The following is a 26595-nucleotide window of genomic DNA, read 5'->3' as shown; positions in this document are numbered from 1 at the left end:
AATGCTGCCTTTAAACCATTCCTTATGTAGAGCAACTGAAAACATTCTTATAAAGAATTTAATCCTCATATTGGAAAGGATTTAAAATTCTTCTGTCCTTCATGAATTTGAGCTTTGTTTTGAAGTACGATTAGTCAATTTTTGGACCTTCAGAAATTTCTTCTGGATCAGGACTCAAAATAATTTTGTATCCAAAATGTAATGACATACTCTTTAGTACTACTGGAATACAGAAGTTGGGAGGACTAACTAAATACCTCTTTAAACTCTCTGTTCTTTAAAACTGTGAAAAAAAAAAAATTGATATATATGGCTGCTAGACTACCTTTAAGGGTTCCATCACTTCCAGCTGGAGAGCAGACCGACTGTGGTGACCTCAAGGAAAAAGATGCAGCATTCCTTATTGAAGGATCGCCATCCTAAAGTGACAATGATAAAAAATTAACATTAAGAACATGAACACTTGATAAAGACTGAAATTAGTACATATACTGATAAATTGTATTGGATGAAAAAGCATACAAGAAATATTAGAAAAACGTTTATTTATATAAAAATCTTTGTAATTTAGACTGCTATCAGACTACTATATAGGCAACGTTCCAGAGCACAATCAGCCTTAAGAAGAATCTAGAACCAGAACATGCACACAAAAATAAATCTATGTATATGTCTTCTAGCTAAATAACCACTTTTGGTTGACATTAAGATTCCATTTAGAAGTTTTTTGTTACATGTACTCATAGTAAAGAGCTGAAAAGCAGAAAGATGAACTCTATACAATACCAACTGAAAGAAATTGAGTATAAACAGTAGATTTTCTTTTTAAACAAACTCACCATTCTTTCACTTAACCTACCCTTAAAGTTTCTTAGAATGCCATCTTACTTGTACAGTTAAGCAAACACTTTGTATTTATATCCTCCAGCATACACACATCAGGACTGAACAAAATCTGTATCACTCCCATTGCAGCAGCTGAGATAGATGGATGGCAACTACACAGTCCCTCTGACAATGTCCCAATGGCCAATTTCCACATGCATAGCAGTAGACTAGCCACTGTACACATTACGCCTTGTGAAGGCGTAGTTCACACTGCTTTGGGAAAAGGAAAAAAAGTTTGATATTTATGGACTGAAGGTGCTTACAAGGTAAAGAATATAAATCTATAAGAAACCACATTTCATCAGTTTCACCATCCATGGGCACTTACAAAACAATTCTATTCGATTATTTTTATTTCCCCTCCCACAGCAAAATGAATCTAAAACTCATGCTGTACTATTAATTACACTTATTTTTGCAGCAGTGCTTGCAAAAAGACTTGTTGCCTCACATGAGGAAAGCCTCATGTGCAAAGGAATCTAATATTCACAGTCAATGCAATAAGAAGAACTACATCTTAAAAACTTACACGTGTTTTATTGCAAGTCAAAATTAATTAATTTCCTGATGTATAAGTTATTAATTTATTTAATACATTGAAATTACAGAGCTGATTTTTTTCAAACCTAACTCATCTTTGAATTGTAATAAATCCCCAAAAACCCCAAATGTTGGCAGGGGAGAAAGCTTAGTAACTTCTTAAGATATATATGTTTTATTAGGACAGGAGAGGTTCCTCTACCCATGACTGCCAAGGACAGAGGCAAAGGTGCCTTTTATTAAATTAACTAAACAGACTAACTAGGTAGATGAACTTTCAGGTACACCTGCCATTACTACTGTAGCTGACAAATTTTCAGAAGTGCTCATTTACTGTTTCCTAGTTCAGAACTCATCAAATGGTGAAATGTAAGCGTATTCTAGGAATGTTCTCACGCTTATCAAAAAATGGTGCTTAAATTGAGTATATGCACAGTGAGCCTTCAAGGGTATACTTGCTGATTTTGTAAAACCATATATTGCAAATACACAATATCCTGTAACTATTCATAATTTTTAAAGAAACAAAATCCTAAAACTAAGAAAAAGACTAAGCAATACTTAAAATTTTTAAGTTTTGTGACTTAAAAATCCTCATTCATAACTACCTGTGCCGAAGGTCACACTGCTTCTGAAAAGGCTGCAACATTATGATTAAGCTTATTATTCATACAAAGATGTAAAACTTTAATCCAAATTCTTCAAACTGTTTTCTGCATGATAGCTACTAAAATCAGCTTTTAAAGCTATAATTATTTTTTACCTTTAGTATTTCTCCAATTAAACTGAACAATTATGGTATGTTTTATGTTTTCATAGTCTGTCAGTGTTGAATGAGTTTCATTTCTAAGTTCTCATGAACTAGGTTGTGGTTGCATTGCTTGGATCACAAAATTAGGGGTGAATATTTTTAAATACTTCCTCTTTAAACATTGTGAAATAAATTATCCTAATATTAAAGCTTTCCAAAAAACTTTTCTTAACAAAACCAAAATTTTCTTGAAAAATGTACCTTCAACGTAGTTGGGGGATATATGTACACTTAATGCCAAGAACAGCTTCTTATTTTGAAGAATCTACATTGCTGAAGCAGAGACTCTGAAAAACATCTGATGATTGTGTATTATGATGGATTCCTTCATTACAAAATCCTCTTGTTTAAGATACTACTTCTTAACTAATATTTTTAATCAGCATAATTCTTGCATTTTAAAAAAAGATGACTAATGAAACTAATAACTCTCTTGGAGTTCTAGTGTTTTAATCCTGGTAAGGGATTTAGGGAGCCTGGTGTTAATAGTACACTTGTTGAATACAACACTTCTTTTTCCTTCCACAAGTTAATTTAGGAAGACAAGAGTTGCCCACAGTTTTTGTAAGCTAAATAAAACACAAACAACAACAACAAAAAAGAAAAAGGCCTGCTTGCTGTGAAATATGTTTATCTGATTCGTGTGATGAAGTGTAATCTTCTCTACTTTCATGGATTTCTCCTGCACCATAAAAAGGGGTATTTTACAGGAGAAAGTTAAACTACTTTGCTGGTATATCAGCTCAAACCAGTTTGACCACTGACCACATAGTATTGTGTAAAGAAAGTGCATGCATAAGGTTTGGGGTCATCCTGGGGGCACACCGAGGAAGATTCGAGAAGACTCTAGCAGGAGAAGAGGGCATGCGCTGAAGAAGACACGCCTGTTCATTAATATGTATTAGAAGACACGCCTATTCATGAATATGTATTAGCAAACAGGATCACGCTGAGGAAGATTCGAGAAGATTCTAGAAGGAGAAGAGGGCATGTGCCGAAGAAGACACGCCTATTCATGAATATGTATTAAGGGACAGGATATAAACCAGGAACAGGAACTGAACTGCGTGTGTCTTGGTGGAGCAGAGACTCCTGGTGCACCCAGTGCTGTTTGCTTGCCTCTATTTGCTTAATAAATTGTAAATTTGAATTGGAATCCTGTTTGGGACTAAATCATTTATAACAATTGGGGGCTTGTCCAGGATGGTCTTGGTTCCTGAATTCTGACTTGATCTAGGAGGGGCGCCCCACCAATTTGGTGGCTCCTGATCGGGTCGGGTCGGGACTAACGCCATTCTGAACCTGAATAGGGGCAAGCAAAGAATTTGATTTTTTATGAGCTCCCTTGCCGGCTGCAGCAGTTTATTTTGCCCGTAATTCTACGCGCGAAGATCCAAACGAAGACGATGGAGTTGTAAGTATTTAAGGTGTGTACCGTTCAGTTGGGTAGGATTCGGTTGCCTGTGTGTGTAAGAGTGTGACTGAGACGGAACCTAGTTCCGAAGCGATTGTGGAGGTCTTCTAACCGCGGTTCCAATCTCCCGCGAGGCACTTGGCCGGTGAAGGACCGAAGCGATTCTTGGAGGATTCGTGGGTGGGTGATAGGTCCTAAAACCGCCTGCAAGACACTCTTACTGGTAGCCAAGGGCTGTAGGAATTGCCAAAGTAAAAATTCCTAGATGGGTCAGACGAAATCGAGAACCCAGGACCAGAAGAAAGGGAGCGAATTACTAGAAATACCTCCGGAGAGTCCATTAGGAATAATGATTGAAAATTGGAATGATAGGGGCCCCAGAAAAGGAAAAAGAAAATTAAAATTAGTTCAATATTGTATGGTAGAATGGCCAAAAGAACCTTTGAGACCACATGTCTTTTGGCCTGTTTTTGGATCTTTTGAAGACTGGGTCTGCCAGGCCTTAAATATATATGTTAATTCAAAGGAACCTTTTAGTAAGGAGGAAAGTGATTATGCAGGATTATGGGACAGAACTTTACGTCCTTTTCCAGCCTCAATACTTACATTAAAAACAGATGAAAAGTTTGAGGAAGAAGAAGAGGGGAAAAGTGAAAAGGAAAAAGATGATAAATGGGAGTCACTGGATAACCTACCGCCTCCATATTCTAATAATCCATCTCTGGTGGCGGCTCCCCCTCCGGTGGCCATAGTATCTCCACCACCAACAGCACCGGAATTAGATCGACCTCCGGCTGCATGTACGAGAAGTAGGACTGCTGTATCTGAGGGAGCTTCTCTATATCCCTTACGAGAAGTACCCCTCGGAGGCAATCAGGGAGGCATCGGGTTTGTGGCAGTCCCATTAAATACCACAGATGTAAGAAATTTCAAGAAAGAAATGGGGACCCTATTAGGTGATCCCCTCGGAGTAGCTGAAAAATTGGACCAATTCCTAGGCCCCAATACTTATACCTGGGAAGAAATACAGTCCATTTTAGGGATCCTATTCACTGTTGAGGAAAGGGGAATGATTAGACAAGCTGGAATGAGAATTTGGGAAAGACAGAATCAGGCAGGACCCCCGGGAGATCAGAAATGGCCAAATGTGGATCCCCACTGGGATCATCAACAACCCCAAGAAAGACAAAATATGAGGGATTTGAGAACGTTAATCATACAGGGAATAAGGGAAGCGGTTCCCCGAGGGCAAAACATTACTAAAGCATTTAATGAACAACAAGGGAAAGACGAATCTCCAACAGAATGGTTGGAGAGGTTGAGGAAAAACCTACAAATGTATTCTGGACTTGATCCGAATACAGTGGCTGGGACCGCACTCCTTAGAACACAATTTGTAGCTAAATCCTGGGGGGATATAAGAAGGAAATTAGAAAAATCGGAAGACTGGCAAGAAAGAGGATTAGAGGAGTTACTTAGAGAAGCCCAGAAAGTCTATGTTAGGAGGGACGAAGAAAAACAAAAAGCAAAAGCAAAAATTTTTGTAGCAGCAGTAAGGGAAAGTCAGAAAAATAAGACGACTCCTGGAGAGAAAAGGGAAAAAAGAATAGAGCAGACACCCCGGGGACAGCCTTATCGAGAAAGATTTACAATTCCCGTCTGTTACTACTGTAACAAGAGGGGACATGTTCAGAAGAACTGCCGTAAGCGGGAACAAGATGAGAAGATGTTCAAAGAAGACTAGGGGTGTCAGGGGCTCTATCTTCTGGGGACTTCAACATCAACAGAGCCCTTGATAAAATTATTAATTGGTCCCCATAAAGAGGAAGTTTTATTTTTAGTGGATACAGGGGCCGAAAAGTCAACCACTCAAAAACTTCCAAAAGGAATAGAAAAAGGGAAGAGTTACGTGTCAGTAGCGGGAGCAAAAGGAGAGCCTTTGAAAGTAAATATATTGAAAGATGTAGAAGTAGAAACAGAAAAGAAAATTTGTCTAAATGATTTACTTTTGCTCCCTGAAGCGGAATACAATTTATTAGGAAGGGATTTGATTTTGAAGTTAAACTTGAGCATTCAGAGTCAAGGGGACAAATTGCAGATTAAATTATACCCTTTAACACAAGAGGATGAAGAAGCTATTAACCCCTCAGTGTGGTATAAGGAAGGGGAAACTGGAAAGACAAAAATGGACCCCATAAGCGTTCAAATAATAGATCCGCACCGCCCAATTAGAATCAAGCAATACCCTATACCTATGGAGGGTTGAAAAGGATTAAAACCTGTAGTTGACAGACTTTTGGAAAAAGGAACCCTAGAACCATGTATGTCGTCTCATAACATGCCCATTCTTCCCGTAAAAAAAAAAAATGGATGGGTCATACAGGATGGTGCAGGACTTAAGAGCTGTAAATCAGCGAACAATCACTAAATTCCCTGTGGTGGCAAATCCTTATACTCTATTGAGTCATATATCTCCCAAGCATACTTGGTATAGTGTAATAGATTTGAAAGATGCTTTTTGGGCCTGTCCTCTGGATGAGGGATCCAGAGATTATTTTGCCTTTGAGTGGGAGGACCCCGAAACAGGACGAAAACAACAATTAAGATGGACTGTGTTACCACAAGGGTTTACAGAGTCACCAAATCTATTTGGACAAACTTTAGAAAAAATTCTACAAGATTTCACAATACCTAAGGAGGTAAAATTATTGCAATATGTGGACGATTTATTAGTAGCAGGAGAAACTGAAGAGGGGATCCGAAAAGCCACCATTAAATTGTTAAATTTTCTAGGGGAAAAGGGATTAAAGGTGTCCCGATCAAAGCTACAGTTTGTAGAACAGGAAGTAAAATACTTAGGACATTGGCTGAGTAAGGGAAGGGAGAAGTTAGATCCTGATAGGGTATCTGGGATTCTATCCTTAAGACTCCCACAAACTAAAACGGAAATTAGGCAAATACTGGGATTATTAGGATATTGTAGACCATGGCTTGAAAATTATAGTGATAAAGTAACTAATAACCAACTTAAGTGGTTTATTGAAGATGATCAGAGATTTGAGGAAGTAAAAAAGGCATTAATACAAGCACCTGTATTGAGCCTCCCAGATCTAGAAAAACCTTTCTATCTCTTTGTGAATACATCAAGCCAGACAGCATATGGAGTTCTTACTCAAGACTGGGCAGGAATCAAAAAACCCATGGGGTATTGTTCTAAGTTACTTGATCCAGTAAGCAGAGGATGGCCTGCTTGTCTCCAAGCTCTGGTTGCTACAGCATTATTAATAGAGGAAGTTAGGAAGATTACCTTTAGTTCTCCTTTAAAAGTGTATACCACACACAATGTCAGAAATGTTTTACAACAAAAAGCGGAAAAATGGTTAACGGACAGCCGAATCCTAAAGTATGAAGCAATACTAATAGACTCCCCTGACTTAGAACTGAGGGTGACTTCTGCTCAGAGTCCAGCACAATTTTTGTTTGGAGAACCATCAGAGGTATTACAACATAACTGTTTAGAGGTAATTGAGACCCAGACAAAGGTGAGACCAGATTTAAGAGATGCTGAGTTGGAAAATGGAGAAGCGCTGTTTATAGATGGCTCCTCCAGAGTGGTAGAAGGGAAGAGAAAATCAGGTTATGCAGTAATTAATAAGGACTTGGAACTTGTGGAATCAGGACCTCTGAGTCCATCATGGTCAGCTCAGGCTTGTGAGCCCTATGTAGGGCCCTGGAATTATTAAAAGGAAGAAGTGGGACTATATTTACAGATTCTAAATACGCATATGGGGTGGTCCACACTTTTGGAAAAATTTGGGAAGAAAGAGGTTTGATTAATACTCAAGGGAGGAATTTAATACATCAAGAATTAATAGTAAAGATTTTGAAGGCGTTAAGAGAACCAAAGGAGATAGCAGTGGTACATGTGAGGGGACACCAAAAGGGATTAGATTACCGAACTAGAGGAAATAACTTAGCAGATAAAGAGGCCCAGGAAGCAGCCTTGAGGACTAAAGTTGCCAAAATTAATGTAATACAAACAAAGGAGGACACCAGCAAAGAAGAACGAGAGGAAAGAGGGAAGTTTACCCCAGAAGAACAAACAAAATTGGAGAAAATAGGAGCTAAATTAGAACAAGGAAAATGGACACTGCCTGATGGGCGAGAAATGTTGCCAAAAGCCTACACCAAGCGAATATTAGAACGTTTGCATGCGCAAACACATTGGGGTACAAAAGCGTTAAGTGATCATTTTCTTAAACTATTTGGTGGTATTGGAATTTTTGAAATAGCAAAGCAAATTACACAAGGTTGCTTAACCTGTCAAAAGGTAAATAAGACAGTGTTTCGACAAGCAGCCACGGGAGGGAGAAAAACAGCTTACAGACCTTTTGAGAAAGTACAAGTCGATTTCACTGAATTGCCTAAGGTAGGGAGGATAAAATATTTATTGGCAATAGTAGATCATTTAACACAGTGGGTAGAAGCGTACCCTGTAGCACGAGCTATGGCACAGATGGTGGTAAAAAATTTATTGGAACATTTGATACCTAGATATGGGATAATCCAGTACATTGATTCTGACCAGGGCACACATTTTACTTCTAAAATAATAAAACTATTGTGTCAATCATTGGGTATTCAGTGGGAATACCACACTCCGTGGCACCCACAAAGCTCGGGGAAGGTAGAAAGAATGAATCAAACAATAAAACAACAATTGGCTAAATTAATGATTGAGACACAAATGCCCTGGATGAAATGTTTACCATTGGCACTTCTAAACATAAGAACGAAACCATACAGTGAGACTGGATTATCGCCATATGAAATGTTATATGGCATGCCTTATTTTCAAGGAATGCCTCTGGGGAACAATGTAATTGAGGATCATAGTATCCAACATTATATAATTACCATTGGAAAAAGATTAAAAGAATTAAGAGAGATTGGGATGGTGGCCCAAACACCACCTTTAGGATTTGCAATTCATCAGTTAGAACCAGGAGATAAAATTCTGATAAAAACATGGAAAGAAGGAAACTTATCTCCCCTCTGGGAAGGACCTTTCCTTGTTTTATTAACTACAGAAACAGCTGTGAGAACTGCTGAAAAAGGATGGACACATGTGTCGCGAGTGAAAGGTCCAGTGAAGGAGTGGAAGGTCACATCTGACTAAATTGCTGTGGGAATTTTATTGCGGCTACTCCTGTAATAGAAACAGGAGTGAAACATGAAATTCCCACAGTTGCTAAAAATCTATTTGTAAAGTCATTGAATATAACTAATTGTTACGTTTGTGGTGGAACAAATCAAGGTGAACGATGGCCATGGGAAGCTATGGAGAGAAATGCAAGTAATCCCCAAGTTTGGAAAACAATGGGAAAGGGTAATAGGAAACAACAATGGGTACTCCAAACGAGTATAATCGGAAGGAGTTGTTGGCAAAAGAAGAACAGGAAAAAGGAGCTGGAACTAGAATTTGTCCTTTGTGTAGAAGGTGGTGTGTATTTGTAAGATTAGTGTTGCAGGCTAACTGGCAGTTTTCTGTAGCCATAAAGCCTTGCAAATAAAGAGGATCGCCAGGCTCGGGCAAGTGCTCAGGTCTGGACAAACCACTGATCTAGCAAAGCTCTGGCCTTCACAAGCAGTGCTCAATTAATTTGGGTACTAAGAAAGCACCCCCTTAAAGGAAAGAAGAGGGCAAGACCGGAGGGGAACTGGTGTTGCGGCTTAAAAAGGGTCTGCCAAGGGCTGCAACCCCTTCGGGCTGTGACCGCCGATCACTATGGCCCTGACCGGACCTCTTCTAGTTCTACTTGGGGGTGAGTTCCTTGGACTCTGATTATGGCAAATAACTGTAGTCAATATTGGAACAAGTCCAGCTGGGGTTTACCCCAGAAAAATGGAAAAAGTGAGGACCTTTTCTAATTGTACAGCGCATACCTGTAATCAACAATAAAACCTAGTTTTTTCCTGTTACCCATAAATTAGGGAGAATGAATGGCCTCCTGAGAGACAAACTTGGAATGGAATAGGATTTTGGGGAGATTTTATGGGTGGTGATCGGCTTACTAAAATGGGGATAGCTGTATTGAGGATATGTGGGGGATTGTTACTAGATTAATCTACTTGTGTTTTCATTTCCAATTGAGTATAACCGAATCAATACTATAAAGAAAAAGATGGGGGATTATGAAATATGTTCATCTGATTCGTGTGATGAAGCGTAATCTTCTGTACTTTCATGGATTTCTCCTGCACCATAAAAAGGGGTATTTTACAGGAGAAAGTTAAACTACTTTGCTGGTATATCAGCTCAAACCAGTTTGACCACTGACCACATAGTATTGTGTAAAGAAAGTGCATGCATAAGGTTTGGGGTCATCCTGGGGGCACGCCGAGGAAGATTCGAGAAGACTCTAGCAGGAGAAGAGGGCATGCGCTGAAGAAGACACACCTGTTCATTAATATGTATTAGAAGACACGCCTATTCATGAATATGTATTAGCAAACAGGATCCCGCTGAGGACGAGTCGAGAAGGAGAAGAGGGCATGTGCCAAAGAAGACACACCTCTTCATGAATATGTATTAACGGACAGGATATAAACCAGGAACAGGAACTGAACCACCTGCGTCTTGGTGGAGCAGAGACTCCCGGCGCACCCAGCGCTGTTTGCTTGCCTCTATTTGCTTAATAAATTGTAAATTTGAATTGGAATCCTGTTTGGGACTAAATCATTTATAACATTGCCACCAGGTTTTGATGAAGTTTTGTAATTACTGTTATGCCTACTGTTGCAGGCATCACTATGACCACACTGTTCAAAGAGCTAAAGTCAAAAAATAACAGCTCTTAAGGGGAGAGCACTTAAGATTCAGTTTTAAGAGACTATGTGCCAAAGTTGTAAAGAAGAATCCCAATATGCTTCATCCACAGGATGAGATGCTCATTAAGATGAAAATTAAGAAGTTCAAAACACTGTGGGAAATAGTTGTGGGTTTTTTTTCCTTTAGATTCAAGACTTCAGCAACAATTTCTCCCACATGAACTAAAGTCACTATGGGAAAATGTCTTACAAAGAAACCAGATCATAAAATCGCATAAAAGACCAGTAAGACAAGTGTCAAAAGGAATTTTTGCCTCTGACAACACTATTGCCCAATAGGTTATTCAAATATAACAGACAGTTATGGGAATCTTCAGAAAGATGACTTAACTATACACCTACTTAGAATCTAGTATTGTTTGCATCAACATATTGCTACAATAACTGCAGAGACATGCTACCATTTCTTTAAAATAAACTCACATATGAGTAAGATTTTTTACTTTTCGTAATTTCCTCAAAATCAATGTTACAAACTGTTCCAAAGGAAAGAAAGATCTATAAAAAAGTTAAAACTCACACATTGAAGTTGCATGGTTGAGTGTACACATATGAAACCGAAATATATTTTCAGTGGTTTTATTCATCAACAACATACTAAAATATCTGACTTCTAAGGCAGCTAAACACATACTTAATCATAGTAAATTTTTCCTTTATGATAATTAACTGATCTAGGTAACACAGAATCATAGAATCATTCAGGCTGGGAAAGACCTTTAAGATGATCAAGTCCAACCATTAACCTAGCACTGCCAAGTCCACCACTAAACCATGTCCCTAAGCACCACATCTACAGGGTCTTTTAAATATCTCCAGGGATGGTGACTCACCACTTCCCTGGGCAGCCTGTTCCAATGCTTGACAACCCTTTAGGTAAAGAAATTTTTCCTAATACCCAATCCAAACCTCCCCTGGCACAACTTGAGGCCATTTCCTCTGGTTCTATCGCTAGTTACTTTGGAAAAGAGACTAACAGCCACTGCACTACAACCTCCTTTCAGGTAGCTGTAGAGGGCGATAAGATCTCCCCTGAGGCTCCTTTTCTGCAGGTTAAACAAACCGAATCCCCACAGCCACTCCTCATAGGACTTGTGCTCTACATCCTTCACCAGCTTCATTACCCTTCTTCAGAAGTGCTCCAGCACCTCAACATCCTTCTTGTAGTGAGGGGCCCAAAACTGAACACAGGATTCAAGGTGCAGCCTCACCAGGGCCAAGTACAGGGGCACAATCACTTCCCTACTCCTGCTGGCCACACTATTCCTGATACAGGCCAGGACGCTGTTGGCCTTCTTGGCCACCTGGGCACACTGCCGGCTCATATTCAGCCGGCTGTCAACCAGCACCCCCAGGTCCCTTTCCGCCAGGCAGCTCTCCAGCCACTCTTCCCCAAGCCTGTAGCGTTGCATGGAGTTGTTGTGGCCAAAGTGCAGGACCCTGCACTTGGCCTTATTAAACCTCATACAGTTGACCTCTGCCCATTGATCGAGTCTGTCCAGATCCCTCTGCAGAGCCCTCCTACCCTCCAGCAGATCAACACTCCCACCCAACTTGGTGTCATCTGTAAATTTCCTGAGGGAGCACTCAATCCCCTCATCCAGATCATCGATAAAGATATTAAACAAGCTTGTCATGGGTAAGCCTGATACTATCCCCCTCCCCCTTCAAGTCTAGTTTAAAGCCCTGTCAATAAGCCCTGCTAGCTTGCGAGCAAAGACCCTCTTCCCTCTTTGAGAAAGGTTAATCCCATCTGATGTCAGCAAGCCACATGTCATGTAGGCTATCCCATTATCACCTAAAACTGTGGTGGTGACACCAGTCATGGAGCCATGCATTAACAGACTGGGCCCATCTGTTTCTTCCTATGTCACTGCCCGCAACTGGAAGGAGGGAGGAAATAATAACCTGTGCTCCAGATTCCCTTACCAACCATCCCAAGGCCCTGAAGTCTCTTTTGATCGCCCTTGGACTATGTGTTGCAGCTTCATCGCCACTCACATGGAACAACAGTACTGGGTAACAGTCTGAGAGCTGCACCAGGCTAAGAAGTATCCTGGTGATGTCCCGGGCCCCAGGGAGGCAGCAGACTTCCCAAAGAGAAGGGTCTGTCTGGCATATTGGACCTTCAGTTCCCCTCAGAAGGGAGTCACCTACAACTATAACTAGTCTTTTCTTCCTTGTGGGGGTAGTCGTGATGCTGGGGGTAGGCCTTTCTGACCTTGGCAACACCTCTGGAGTAGTTGGACCATTGTCCACATCATCCATGCACTGGCCTTCCACATCCAGAGCTGTTTCCTCTCTGCTGTATTTCTTGTATTTTGAAGTCACCCACAAGAACAAGGCCTAGTGATTGTGAGACTTCTCCCAGCTGCTTATAGAATATTTCATCCTGCCTCTTCATCCTGGTTGGGTGGTCTATAACAGACTCCCACCATGATATCTGCCTTGTTGGCCTTCTCCCTGATTCTTACCCATAAACACTCAACCCTATCATCACCATCACACACACAGAGAATCATTAAGGTTGGAAAGGACCTTCGAGATCATCAAGTCCAATCGTTAACCCAACACTACCATGCCCCCTAAACCATGTCCCGAAGCACCACATCCACACGTGTTTTGAACACTTCCAGAGATGGCGACTCCACCACCTCCCTGGGCAGCCTGTTCCAATGCTTGACCACCCTCTCAGTGAAGAAATTTTTCCTAATATCCAGTCTAAACCTCCCCTAGCACAACTTGAGGCCATTTCCTCTCGTCCTATCACTAGTTACTTGGGAGAAGAGACCAACACCCATTTGCCACAACCCCCTTTCAGGTAGTTGTAGAGAGCGATAAGGTCTCCCCTCAGCCTCCTCTTCTCCAGACTAAACAACCCCAGTTCCCTCAGCCGCTCCCCATAAGACTTGTGCTCCAGACCCCTCACCAGCTTCATTGCCCTTCTCTGGACATGATCCAGCACCTCAATGACCTTCTTGTAGTGAGGGGCCCAAAACTGAACACAGTATTCAAGGTGCGGCCTCACCAGGGCCGAGTACGGGATACAATCACTTCCCTACTCCTGCTGGCCACACTATTTCTGACAGTCAAAACACTCCCTAACATACAGAGCCACCCCACCGCCTCTCCTTCCTTGCCTATTCCTTCTGAAGAGCTTATAGCCATCCAAGTTCTGCGAGTCATCCCACCATCTTTCTGTGACTGCAGCTATATCATAGTTTTCTTGCTGCACAATGGCTTCCAGCTCCTCCTGTTTGTTGCCCATGCTGCATGCATTGGTGTAGATGCACTTCAGTTGCTCTATTGATCCCGACACCTTTTTGGTGGAGAACACTATTTGTCCTCCTGATCCCTTAACTAGTCGTCCCAAAGGCGCTGAAGTGTCTCTTGATTGCCCTCGCACTTCTCGTTGCAGCTTCATCACTGCCTACCTGAAAAATCAATAATGGATAGTAATCTGAACATACATCACTACTTAGCCTGTGCACCATCTGTAGGTAGTCTTCATTTGAGCCATGTCTAGAATTATCAGCATGATGATTAGCTGAATTTCCAGACAACTGACTTGAAACTTTATTTTCATGGAGATTCCTTATCCCAGCTGTGACAATGGGACTGGATACTGAAGCTGAAATACAAAAAAATATAAATAACTATACTCATATATTCACACAGTTGTTAACTTTAAGAGATTTCACAGAAAACACCATAACAGTGGATGAGTTGGATGTAAGAGGTCTGGAATCTGAACAAGAATCCAACTTTCTTGATTGAATCCTTTTGCCACAAATACCTTGAATAAAATTATATATCTAAGATTTGAATTTTCAAGAGGATTTAAAACCTAAATTCCATGTAGACATCAGTCAAGCTTCTCTCCACATCTATTCTAATTACAGTCAGTATTATATTCTTATAGGTTACAGAAAACTTTATTTTCCTCTATATAATTTGTATTCACTACCTTTAGTAACTTCCAAGGTATTAATGAGATACACAACATTACATACAGAACAACTATTTAAATTCTAAGCACATTGCTAAACTTTAAGAACAGATGGTTTAAAAGAATCCAGTGAGAATTCTACTTACCACACAAAAAAAAAAAAAAACAAACTAGATACTTAACTGTTCATGTTGTCTAAGGTTGTTTTTAGAAAAGGAAAGAACAAAGAAATCCATTCATTCTCTGAAGGTCATCTTTGCCAGATACTGCATACCTTGAGCATAATTCTATCCAATTTAGTCTAGTCTACACTACAAAGGTTTGGTAAGGCTAAATAAGCTGGCAGCAAAACTTACATTACACTGGCAAAAATTAGGTTTTCGCTAGTAAAGATAAATGATCGCAATAGCTAACAAATAAAAGTTTTTGGTTTGTTTTGATTTTTCTATTGTCATGTATAAGTGACAACTATGCAAAATGGGTGTACATAGGAGAGGAGCAGTGTAACATGAACATGTGTTTTACTGTTTTACTATTTCTTCTCTCTCTCTCTTTTTTTTTTTTTTTTTTTTTTTAATAAAAGTATATACTACCACGATGTACAGTCAGGAAAGCAAAGCTTAAACATACACAAAAATTTCCCTATCAACTCAAAGATTTTTCTCCTTCAAAGAAATTAGAGCGCTATGAAACATGCACATGAAGGTAAAGCTGACATGAGACAGGAGAATAAAATTAACATCACAGACTTACCTTGCTGCATCTGAGGATGTGGTGTATAATTTGGAGGATGTGAATATGGCATGTATCCTGCAGGACTTTGAGGAGCATATGGACTAGGCACTGGACTATTTTGTTGTGCCAAAAATCTGTTACCAGAACTTGTCTGTGGTGGCACAAACCGGCTAAAAATAAAATAAAAAATGTTTTAAAATCTTGGAAAAGGAAATCTAGACAAATTTATTATTTCTTTTGGAATATTATACCTTTGGAACATTATAACTTCTGTAAGAGACAAAATTCCAGCACAATCAAGAAACCCCTTCAAAAGCAGTATTTTAAGCTATTGATACCTTCCCAACTTCAATTACTACTTAAGAGTGAGCCACAGTAAAGAATAGAATAAAAAGCATTCATAAGTCCTCCACCTAGGGAAAGGAAACAATGACACAAATATTTATCAAAATAAGATCTGCAGAGTTACTAAAACAAGAAATGCAATTTCTAAAAGTTAGTCCTAGAAGTTTGAATGAAAGTGACAGCTAAGGTTTAATTATCATATAACAACTAGCTCGCTAGTATTAACAAGGAGCCATCTATTCTAAATATGATTTTTCCAGTAAGATTTCAAAGAACTTAATCTAACAGAACTATACTGCCAAGATATAGGAATGTGATAGGCAGTTAGTTAGGTAGAACCTGACCCAAAGTCCACTGAATACAACTTATTCTTTCACTGGCTTTATCTTAGACTCATCCTAAAGATAGGAAGCCATAAAAGTAAAATAGGCTTGTGACAATAATACATGTACTTTATAACTTACATTCTTATATGAACTTTTCAAAATAAAAATAAACCAAATAAATACTTCAGAAAGTACAATACATGCTTTCACAACCCTCAGTTCTAGATAGCAACTCTATGAAGGTAAGCTTTCATAGAAAGAAATAGCAAAGTATATAACACAAAGATTTTGCAAGGATTTCAAGACTTAGTACATTGTAATATTCACAATTAAAAAAAAACAAACTTCTTCAATATCACTTTTAGATATAAAAGTAAAAACGTGTACAGGTTTTTGTGCAGGTACAGAGCATTTCATTTGCCAAAACAATTACACTAAGTTGAAGTTAAATAAGTTTATTTTAATAATGATATCTAAAAACTGGAGATGAAATCTGTTATAGCCCAGTAACTGGGTTGAAACTACATGCAGAACTCTTTCCTCTAGTCCAGAGTACTTTATTATATTAACAAAGGCCTGGTGTCATGGTTTATTATAGTTACATGTTACTTGCCGACACTCAAAGTTTGAAAAAGAACCAGAAAGTTGATGAGTAAGATGCTGGAAGACTGGCCAAACTACTGGGCCTATCCTCTGAGCAGCCTTTTGTATAACTGTTACAGCAGTACTCCATGCTTTTACAAGCCCTTCTTTCCCACCCTCCTGTCACACTGGTCCTGTTACGCATGCCGGAACACATAGCCCCTTCTCTCCTATCCTCCTGCCACCAGTCTCAGCCTCTGCCACAGGTAGAGAACAGCTGGAGGGGTGGCAGGAGGCAGGGGGATTCCTTAAGCAGGAAAGAAAGTTTGCCAAAATTATGGGAGGGAGAGAGTACAGGGAATCATGACTAGTCAGAATACAAAGATTAACTCACTAACAAAAAGATGTTTCTTTGCCAGCTGAAGAAACTCACCCTCTGCTGTCAGACAAATGCAAAATTTGTCCTGACACTGATCATCTTCCTTTCACATACTTGCAACAAGAATTGACTGTCACTGTAAGAAGAATTTGCAGTTCGCTGCCCCTCCCACCCCATTTAAAAGAAAGCATTACCTGGAAGGGCTATGTGAGATAGTGGTTTGTTGATAATTGGAAGATGCAGGACTACCTCGCATGGAATTCTGAGAAATATTAAACTGTGACATCATCATGCCTATCAAGAAGAAGATAGCAGCATTACTTTACATGCATTTCCTTTTTAATCAATGAATCAATCTCATTTCAAAAATTATTATATACAGAGATTAATAAACTTTACAGACATTAACATCTTTTACCTACAACTGTTAGAAAATATTAAAAAAAGATCGATTCCATGTAAGATGTCCATTTTACACCATGACATAAAAAGAGTTACCTAAAGCAGTATTAATTCAATTATAAATATCAACTGTAGTTCCTTCCTCTGTTCCTTAGCCAAAAACCTGCTAGGAAATAAAAACATTTTATAACAGGATGTATACTCTGCTCCCCAGACTGGTGTGTACAGTACTCATTGTGCCAATAAGTAAAAGATTTGGAAACTTCACAACAAATCAGAAGAACACAGAAAACATATCTCCCATTCATAGAATAAGTACAGCAAAAAATCATCTCAGGCTGAACAGTGCAAGATGTTCTCCCTGCTCCCATAATGCTTTAGTGCTTCCTTTCTACCCAAGGACAAAAGCTTTCTATTCTACCTCCACCACGCTTATAAGGAATGTTAACAAAAAAGGTGCTGAAATATTTTCAATTGCAAAGAACCACCAATATCCCGCCTGTAGATTCCTACAGTCACGCTTCGGAAATTCAGGAGTTGTACTAGATGGCAAGCCACAAGTACCAATGTGCTTGAAACTCACTCGCACCTTTATTAGGGAGAATTTAAGACTTTTATTTCCTCTCTTCGATACAGATATAAAGAATTTCCTAACCACATGACACTGGAAATTGAAGTGGTGCAGGTACACAAAAACTTATATGACTTTTAACCAGGTGATTTTAATGACAGAATTGAATGTCTTTGCAGCTAAAACAGCATCAGAATTCATGTGCACACTGCAGCTTGGGAAGGCACAGCAAGTGATCCACAGCTGTGGGTAAAAGCACATCAGTAATGCAAATATTTTAAACCAAAGGTTAGATAGAAGGCTGACAGTAGTCCCCAATCCAGAGTGTTTGGGAAGACATCAATCCTTGAATTAGTATCACCAACTTCAATTACTGCAATATTCACACAAGCCCTGTCACCCTCTTTTTTCTTCCCCTCTCCCCAGCAGAGAAGAGATGGGATAATCCCCCAGGAATGCAGCCAGTTACTACCTCCCAGTAGGTATGAAGTGCTGCATTCCAAGTACATTAGCACAAGCAAACTAGCCCAGAGCAGGAGTGAAAGTTCCATGTTGTGCTAAAAAAAAAAAAAAAAAATCCGAGACCTCCATACTTCAATACAGAGGACATTTCAGTGTCCCAAGTAACAGAAGGGGACTCCTCAACTCCTGCAAAATTTGTTTAAATGGACACCGGTTGCCTCGCACAGAGGCAAGTGAGGAGGAAACTCCAAGGGGTTTGGAGGCAGCACCCAGCATTGCCCACTGCCCGCTCACCTCTCATAGCCACTCTCACCACAGCTAGGTAGTAGTTAGTCAAACTACTAATCCTTAACATTCATGTACAGAAAGCTGACAGAATGTGCCCATATGAGTATGAACTATACAGACAAAGTTTCATTTTATGCTTACAGCAAAGACTGCACTTTTAAAATACTTTAAAAAAATATATCTATTTGTTTTCTCCTCCCTAAATTTAAAACACATTTTGAACCACAGATGCAGTAGTTTTTGGTTTAAAAGAATGATGGAAAATATATAAATGAATTATTTTTTTAATGCCATTTAAAAAACCCTGAAACTTATTCTGTGACAAACAGTTCTCACCTCTCTATCTCTGTTGGGGGGAGCCAACATGGGGGGGGGGACGGGGGGGGGACACAATCTAGAGAACTTAAATAAACAAACAAAACCAACACCACCCCTCCTCACCCCCCCCAAAAAAACCCCCAAAAACCCCAAACAACCAACCACAAGAACAACAACAAAAAACCACCACCACAACAGTGTCTCCAAAGTTTCCAGACAGATAACAAGTCTGCCTAGTAACTATGTAATGAGGAAGGAGTAAAAATAAGCCCCAAACGTTTAGTCTAAAAAGGAGCTGAAATTAGTCCGTGGCCATTAACACTAAAATATCTTCTTGTACATTTTTTATATTGTTGTCATATCACTAAGCAGCAATTTATGGCTCCACTGTGCATTTCCATACCTTAAAATACTTCAGAATTTCTTTTAAATGCAACTTTAATTTTGATTGTTGGTAATGTTCAGTTTTGAGAAAACATCATCCTAGTAATAACATTCCTAGAATGAGTTTCCTTAACACATACTCCCAGTCTTGACTATATTTTTTTTTGCTTGGAAAAAAGTGATATGCATAAATCCATTTTAGCACTCCTACTAAATGCAAAAGAACGCACTACGTAAAAACACAGCTCAAGATCACAGAAAAGAATTGTATGATTAAACTGTATTACAGCATCATGCACGCTTAAGCTAGGACTGCTCACCAACAGGTGATTTCTCAGTTAAATATACGCTCTTATTGAAAGTGTACGTCTACAAAGTTTTTCCCTTTTACAGGCACATGTGCACTTGAGTTCTTGTATAAATGAAAAAAATTATCTAAGTAATTGATGTTTATGGAAAGATGCATAAGATTTTAATCGTCAAAAAAGCACATGTTGTGGTAAATAAAGTGAATTTTAAGTCCTTTCTGCACCCTAAGCTATGCTATGAATACTAACCTACTGCAATACATTATTTTAGCTGATCTTCCAACACATATCTGCTGAAAGGCAAAGCCAAAGTGTTGAGAGGGAAAAGCGAAAAAAATTATCATGAAAAATTAAACTAAATAATATCTCAATTTTAAATAAATAATTATAAAGAAATCCACTTCACTCATACACTATAAGATGCAAGACAGATGTAGTTGAAAGATGGCACCAAGAACTTCCTCTGTCATCTGATTAAAAAGGTCTAAAATAAAATTCACATGCTGCCCTTGTACATAGTTAGGCCTGATGCTGTATGGTGACGTGACTCAGTCTGTTCAGACAACCTAGTAATAGAAAACAGTCTGAAAAATCTAACTAAAAATCTAATCTGTATGAAGACTGTTTCAACAATGGGACTATTATCAAAAGACAGGGAAGACGAGTTTGAACACTGCTGCTACGTTACCTGAAACAAAATATGCCAGCAATTTTTTGGGGGTGGAGGTGGCGGGGAGGGGTGAGTGAGCACCCAGGACACAAAGCAAAAGAGTGTCCACATAATACAATCTTTCTTGCACTATTTGTTCATCATAACTAAAACCAATTCTCGCTCTAAACTTAGTGTTGAACTACAAATAAATATGACCTTGGAAAAAAACATCAGCACAGAATTCTGCTTGTGCTTTACCTTATATTCACAAGTATTCAAAACATAATATTTAGCTTTCTGAAGATGCCTTTATTTCCTGACAAATTGTACTGAACCAAGAATTTTATTCCACGTTTAATGTAATTCTTTATCCAGGTGGTCCTTCTGTTCTTGCGTTAGAAAAAAAGGCTGGGAGAAATTAATTTGAGTTCAGTTTGTCCATACTAACACTGGAACTGACACTCAAGGGATCATGGTGCAGAGGCCCACCCCAGGCTGAGTAAATAGACAGGGGGTCCCACTGCCTTTGTTCCTTCTCAATTCTGTGCATTACAAATATTGGGTCAGAGTACCCAGCGCTGACTTCACCACATGCTGGACTCAACAGAAGGCAGAAGGACAATATTCAGAAGAAAGACAGTAAGGAAAGCAGAAGCAATGAAATACTAGAAAAGAGCCTAAATTTCATTCTTCTAGCTGGCAAAATGCATTACATAAGATCTCTAGCAAATCCCCAATTGTTCTACAAATCATGACTCTACAAGAGATTACAAAAATCTGTTCAGAAAGCAGAAGAAAACCCAAACTTTGCTGCCAGAACACATCAGTATAGCCTCCTTTGGCTTTGGAGATCTGAATGGGATGTATTAACAGCTAAGGTGGCTACCACAGTTTGCCAGCATCTAGCTTAAAGATTAAAAGCAAAGCTTTATCCTCATACTGTGAAAACTCTGGAAATTCTCCTACTCATTTCACAGTTTAGTATTTAAAGAAAATATTTCAGGTCCAAATGAAAAAGTCTCCAGATATACAAGTAGAATCTGTCTGATTAATTCTTTGCTTGGTCTCTCCCCTTCTCCATCTTTGCTATCCAGCAGTATATCTCACTAAACCTCAGAAAAGAATTAGCTGTTAAAACAGTAAAATCTGTAGGACATCACAAATTGCTGAGAAGAGGAACAGCAGGGAAGAGCTGTTAAGTATGGTTCATTCAACCTTATTCCTTACCCCAAAACTATTAAGAACTACCACTACAATGATACACTATAATCATACAGATTTTCAGTAAGATCAAGGCATATTTTCCCAACTTCAATTATTTACCAAGACAAATATATGAACCTAGCCATAAAGAAAATCAAATAAAATTACTTTAAAATAAAATCCAATCACTCATCCTAGAAATTAAACTTTGTAGTGAAATTAAACATTATTTTTTACAAAATTCCCGGTAGAGTTTACTTCCATGCTTATTCCAATACAATCACTCCTTAGAAGATGTCAAGATATATAGCTTTATATCACTATCAAATATAAGGCAAAGCATAAATATTGCAGTTGTGCTCCATATATGGAGTTAGTATCAGTCCCCTAAACTTACAGAACAACGTAAAACATGATCAATAAATAATGAAAAATCCTTACCGCTTTGTACCCCATATCTGTTTTGCATGCTTTTCTCCCTGAAAACATTAGGATTCCTTGCCAGGATAGCCTGCAGCAAGACTGGTATATCTCCCTCTGGATCATCACTGCCAAGGTTATCTTTCAATTCTCTGGAATTGTGAAAGTAAGCAAATAAAGTGGCAAATGCATTTTCAAATTATAAGAAACTAGGAGTAAAGTTTAAAAAAAAAACAAAAAAACCATCAAACCAACCAACACAACAATTTACTGTCAAAATACAGACAAAAACAAGTCTGCAAAGCACTGTTCCCTGCCTCTATTTTTTTTTTCCTCTCTTGTTTAAGGAATGGAAGAAGAGGTATTCCTACTAGCCTTCGAAATTATTTTCTGTTAATAAGCACTTATATATACATGGTTGTCAGTTTCAGACTATTATAAAAAGTTTCTTATGCCCACTTTTGTATCGTGATCTTCTCCATAAAAGAATGCTTTGGCATAACATCAAGAAAGTATTATTGTAGGAGTGAAAATATGTGTGAATGTATAAACATTCAGGTTGCAGCCCGACACTTTGAGAATCTTTTATTTTAAAATAAGAAAATTGGCATATCTTTAACATCACAGGATTCCCTTCAAACCATCAAAAATGTAATGGATTTTCTATAAATGCATATGTGCTTTCACTTATTGTTTGCTTTGAGGACTTTTGAAAGCTACTTCAATTTGTTCAAAATAATTGATTGGAACATGCAGGAAAAAGACAGGGCTGTCAACATAAGACAATTCAAAGGACACCAGGAAAAAAATGAAAAAACAAAATATATATTAACAAAAAGAGAATATGTTAGCATACTTGCTGGTTCAATACTTAAATAATTTAAGTTTAATACCTAATCAGAACTGACATGGGTCTTACATGGGTGTCTCAAAAAAGTATCTTTTTGGTGTAATACTGGGTATATAATTTGTCTACATGCATTATTAACTGAAGTGGGACACAAATGACTATTGCACAATCAATACCATAAAGTTTGCACTCCTAACTAGCAAGAATGGAACAAGCAGCAGATCTATTATTTTTTAAAAAAAATAGTTATGCATAAGTGCTGTTGGACAATTACTAACATTCTGATTGACTGAAACAATTGACTCTCATACAGCAGTAATCTGCTAAACTAGCCTAATAAAAAACCTGCACGTTCTAACTTTCAGATTCTCACAAACACCCTTCTCAATTCAGTTCATTTTAATTTCAAGGAATAAGGATGGTGACCTGATATAGTTGAAGTTCAAGATACATACATGTGATCTGTTGACACCTGATTGAGACTGTGGACAAGCTGTGAAACCAGATTTTCATCCCTGCAAGCCAGAAGGCAGTTCACCTCTTCAGCTATCCGCCCATTGAAAAGAAGGCTTTTTGTTGTTGTAGCAGGTAAAGGTGATGGAAGAGGCAGCTGGTTCAAAACTGTTATCAGAAAACAGAAAGGAGTTCAGAATCATTTCATGAAACACAAGCATACAAAGATGGACACCTTCTTACTCCCTCATGTGATTAAGAAAGAAAACCTGACAACTACATTTGAAATATAGGGAAGATTTCTGGGTTTTTTTTAATCATGAACACACACACACAAAGGCTGGACTCTGTTTTAAACAAAGTAATGCAGTCAAGTCCATAAAAGTTATATTACTATATTATTGTAAATATTTAACTGTGCTAAGGTAAGTATTATGAATAAAAACATACTTTTAAACATTCCAGAATATTAAGGTATTTAATGTTATGGCAGCTTTCTCTTGGAGCTGAAAGCATGGAAGGAAAGAAATGCAAAATCCTTTTAGCTGCATGCAGTACTATAAGTGCACTGATCATATACTGTAAGTTTTCTACTCTGTCCATCATATTTAATTAGTGTTCCCACTTTGTATAGTGAGGGTAGATAAAAACAAAACAAAAAAGAACAAAGAAAAAACCCTAAACAATCCAACAACCAATTTAAGTCACTAATGAAATTATCAGTTTTTTCTTCTCCTGTTGTATTCATTTTTATGTAAGTAATCTTCTCAAGAAAAAGCTAGTATCGTTGGTTGGAATGATGACTAAAATGTCAATTCAGTCAATATACCTATTCACATATATTGGTAAAAAGATTTGTTTAGTGAAAACACCTATCACAATATTTCAATCAGATTATAAACGAGCATACTATACTTTCAGAGGGTATTCTTAGGTCTACAGGCATAACAAGGAAGTGTACCAAATAAGAAGCCTTGACCAGATGATTTGGCAGGGCTACAGAGACAAGAGTAAGCCAGAAAAGGTCAAAAAGCCTGCTACATAAGAAAGTCACTTTCATGGGTCCATGAAAACAAGCTGACTCTGACTTCAAGTTCCCAGGCTGATTACATTAGAAATAGCTTCAGAAAAAAACAACTGTGAAATATACTCTTTTGGCTCTTTTATATTTTGAAATTGGGGTTTTTTTTTCCCCCCTATACAATGTATATAATTACTTTATTTAGAAATAAACTGCAATTCAAATAAAAGACTATAATATATTAAAATAGCTAGCTTTCATTACTTGCATTAGATTACCTTGAATGTGCCTTGAAACTTGGAAAAATTACCAAGATCAGCAAAACATATTTATTAAAACAGTATAAATTCAGCTAGTTAACTGAGCCTAGTCTATTGCCTCTAGTCATCACATCCTCCATGTTTTTAGGGCAACAGGACTTGTCCATTCCAGTACCTTCTTTTCACACAGAGAGAAATAAGGTGAAGCAGTGACAAGCTCTCTTTCATCTACTCCCAAGTTTCTAAACATTAGATAAATACAACAGATAAAGAAGCAAATGCACCTAACACAAGGGCTAATCCCACCAAAGGTAGTTCAATGCTTCAAGAAACTCTTGCACCAGGAGTCTGACCAATGACTTCTACCAATTAAGTATTTTGACTTCTTTAGAACCTTACCTGCAAATACTTAGGGCTGGAAAACCGACTATAGCCCAGAAACTTATGATTTGCATCCTGATGGCCCATTATTAGACACAGATAATGACAGATATATATACACATATAAATATATAAGCAGCATCTTCTAATTTGATATTTCAGGATATCAGAAAGACATGAAGAAGTGTTTTTTTTCCCCCTCTAATACATCTGCTTTTTTTACTGTTAGCAATTAAATTCAATTGCTGGGTATATACTTTCAGTGTCTCTTGGAAAGTCTCCAAATTTCAACAGTATAATAATAAAAACAAGAGCTCAGAAGAAGCACTTGGGTCACTGAGTCCAATTATCCTCAGACAACCAAGCTATAAACTCTTACTTATGCTTTATAAACAAGATGCATCTTTGTCCCAACTTCTCTTATTGGAATGGTTGTTCTAGGACCTCATTACGGTAATGATAAATCTCCTCTTCGTTTCCACTAGAAACTTATTTTTGGCCAGATTATAATCATTTGGGTTTGTGCCAGTATCAGCTTTTAATGTAAATAGTTCTTTTCCTTTCCTTGAATTTTGTCTTCCTGATGTATTTAAAGACAGCACACACACCTCATCTGCTCCTTTTGTAGGCTGAACAGCCAAGAAAGAAGCCTCATAGGTTCAGCTGCTTATTACCATTCTAGCAGCCATTCTTTGCACCTGTTAATTAGAGCAACATTTGTGTACTTTGTCCAAAACTAAGGAACTAGGTTTCAAGTATATTCAGCATATTCCACAAGTCTCTCTAGCTGAACATCAATCTTCTCTCTCTCTTCAGTGAAGATGATGAGATGTATATTTTAGATAAGTGTTTTATCATTTATATGTTGTTCTTTATTTATGAGGTACCCAGATATGTTATTGAATGATATTCCAAACAAACAATGAATTCCTATATTTTATGTTTTAGGTTTACTTAAGGGGTTTTTTTAACCTACATTTCATTTTGTTTCATGTTTAAATTAGCATATTTTGTTTGAATATATTTTTAAAATTCAAGCAATGACAAAATTAACATTTTTAATACCAAATTTGATTTTGAACAGATTTACTTTTAAGAACTTGAAAAATGAAACTATTTTTAGTATTTTGAAAATGCAGGTATTTACTGAAGAGGTAGAAGGGAATATAGCAAAGACCAAAAAAAGAAGAATACTTACGGTCTGTAAGACTAGCAATCCCTGCAAGAGTAGTGATGGGAACATGAGGCATATCCCCATTCATCCTGAAGTTCTGGGATGGTAGCGCCTACACAGATATTTTAGTTCAGGTGCCAGCTATCATTACTTCCCATCTCCCAAGCACTAAAACAAGCAAACAAAACACACATACACAAAAAAAAACAAACCATAAAACCAAATTAAAATTCTCATTTTACTTAAAAAAATTTTAAATTCAATAACATAAATGAAACACAGACCATAACCTCAGCTGCATAATAAGTAAATTTTGTCAAAAGTGGGTAGAACAATGTAGAATTTAAATATCAAATGGCGTTAAGCAATCAAAAGGCAAGCTTTTGGTCTCAGCAGCAGAGCCCTTCACAAAAAAGATGCAAGATAAGGCAATCAAAAGAAAATTTTCTCAGGTTATACAGTACCAACTCAAAAACTGGTAACAAAACTTCCACTGGTTCATACTGCAGTGAACAGCACTGAATCCATAACCAGTTTAAGTAATTAGCTGCTATATTCACTTCCCAGTTTTGGAGAAGAAGATATTTT

The 26595-nt window shown here is 38.1% G+C and overlaps 1 protein-coding gene across 1 annotated transcript in view; it reads right to left on the bottom strand.

The window, feature by feature from the left end:
* Positions 1-26283, bottom strand: part of LOC309415195 (nipped-B-like protein) — a 117574-nt gene extending 91291 nt beyond the window's left edge. The window contains exons 1-7 of the mRNA XM_082012644.1: positions 26032-26283; positions 23174-23339; positions 21890-22020; positions 17055-17154; positions 15247-15398; positions 14015-14175; positions 326-419 (exon numbers count right to left, since the gene is read on the bottom strand). Coding sequence (XP_081868770.1) covers positions 326-419; positions 14015-14175; positions 15247-15398; positions 17055-17154; positions 21890-22020; positions 23174-23339; positions 26032-26095 — 868 coding nt within the window. The 5' untranslated portion in view covers positions 26096-26283. The remainder of the gene's footprint in view (positions 1-325; positions 420-14014; positions 14176-15246; positions 15399-17054; positions 17155-21889; positions 22021-23173; positions 23340-26031) is intronic.
* Positions 26284-26595: the final 312 nt, after the last annotated feature.

This window comes from Phaethon aethereus (assembly GCF_964289735.1).
Source record: "Phaethon aethereus genome assembly, chromosome: W".
Classification (NCBI taxonomy): domain Eukaryota; kingdom Metazoa; phylum Chordata; class Aves; order Phaethontiformes; family Phaethontidae; genus Phaethon; species Phaethon aethereus.
This window is presented reverse-complemented; position numbering and strand designations above follow the sequence as displayed.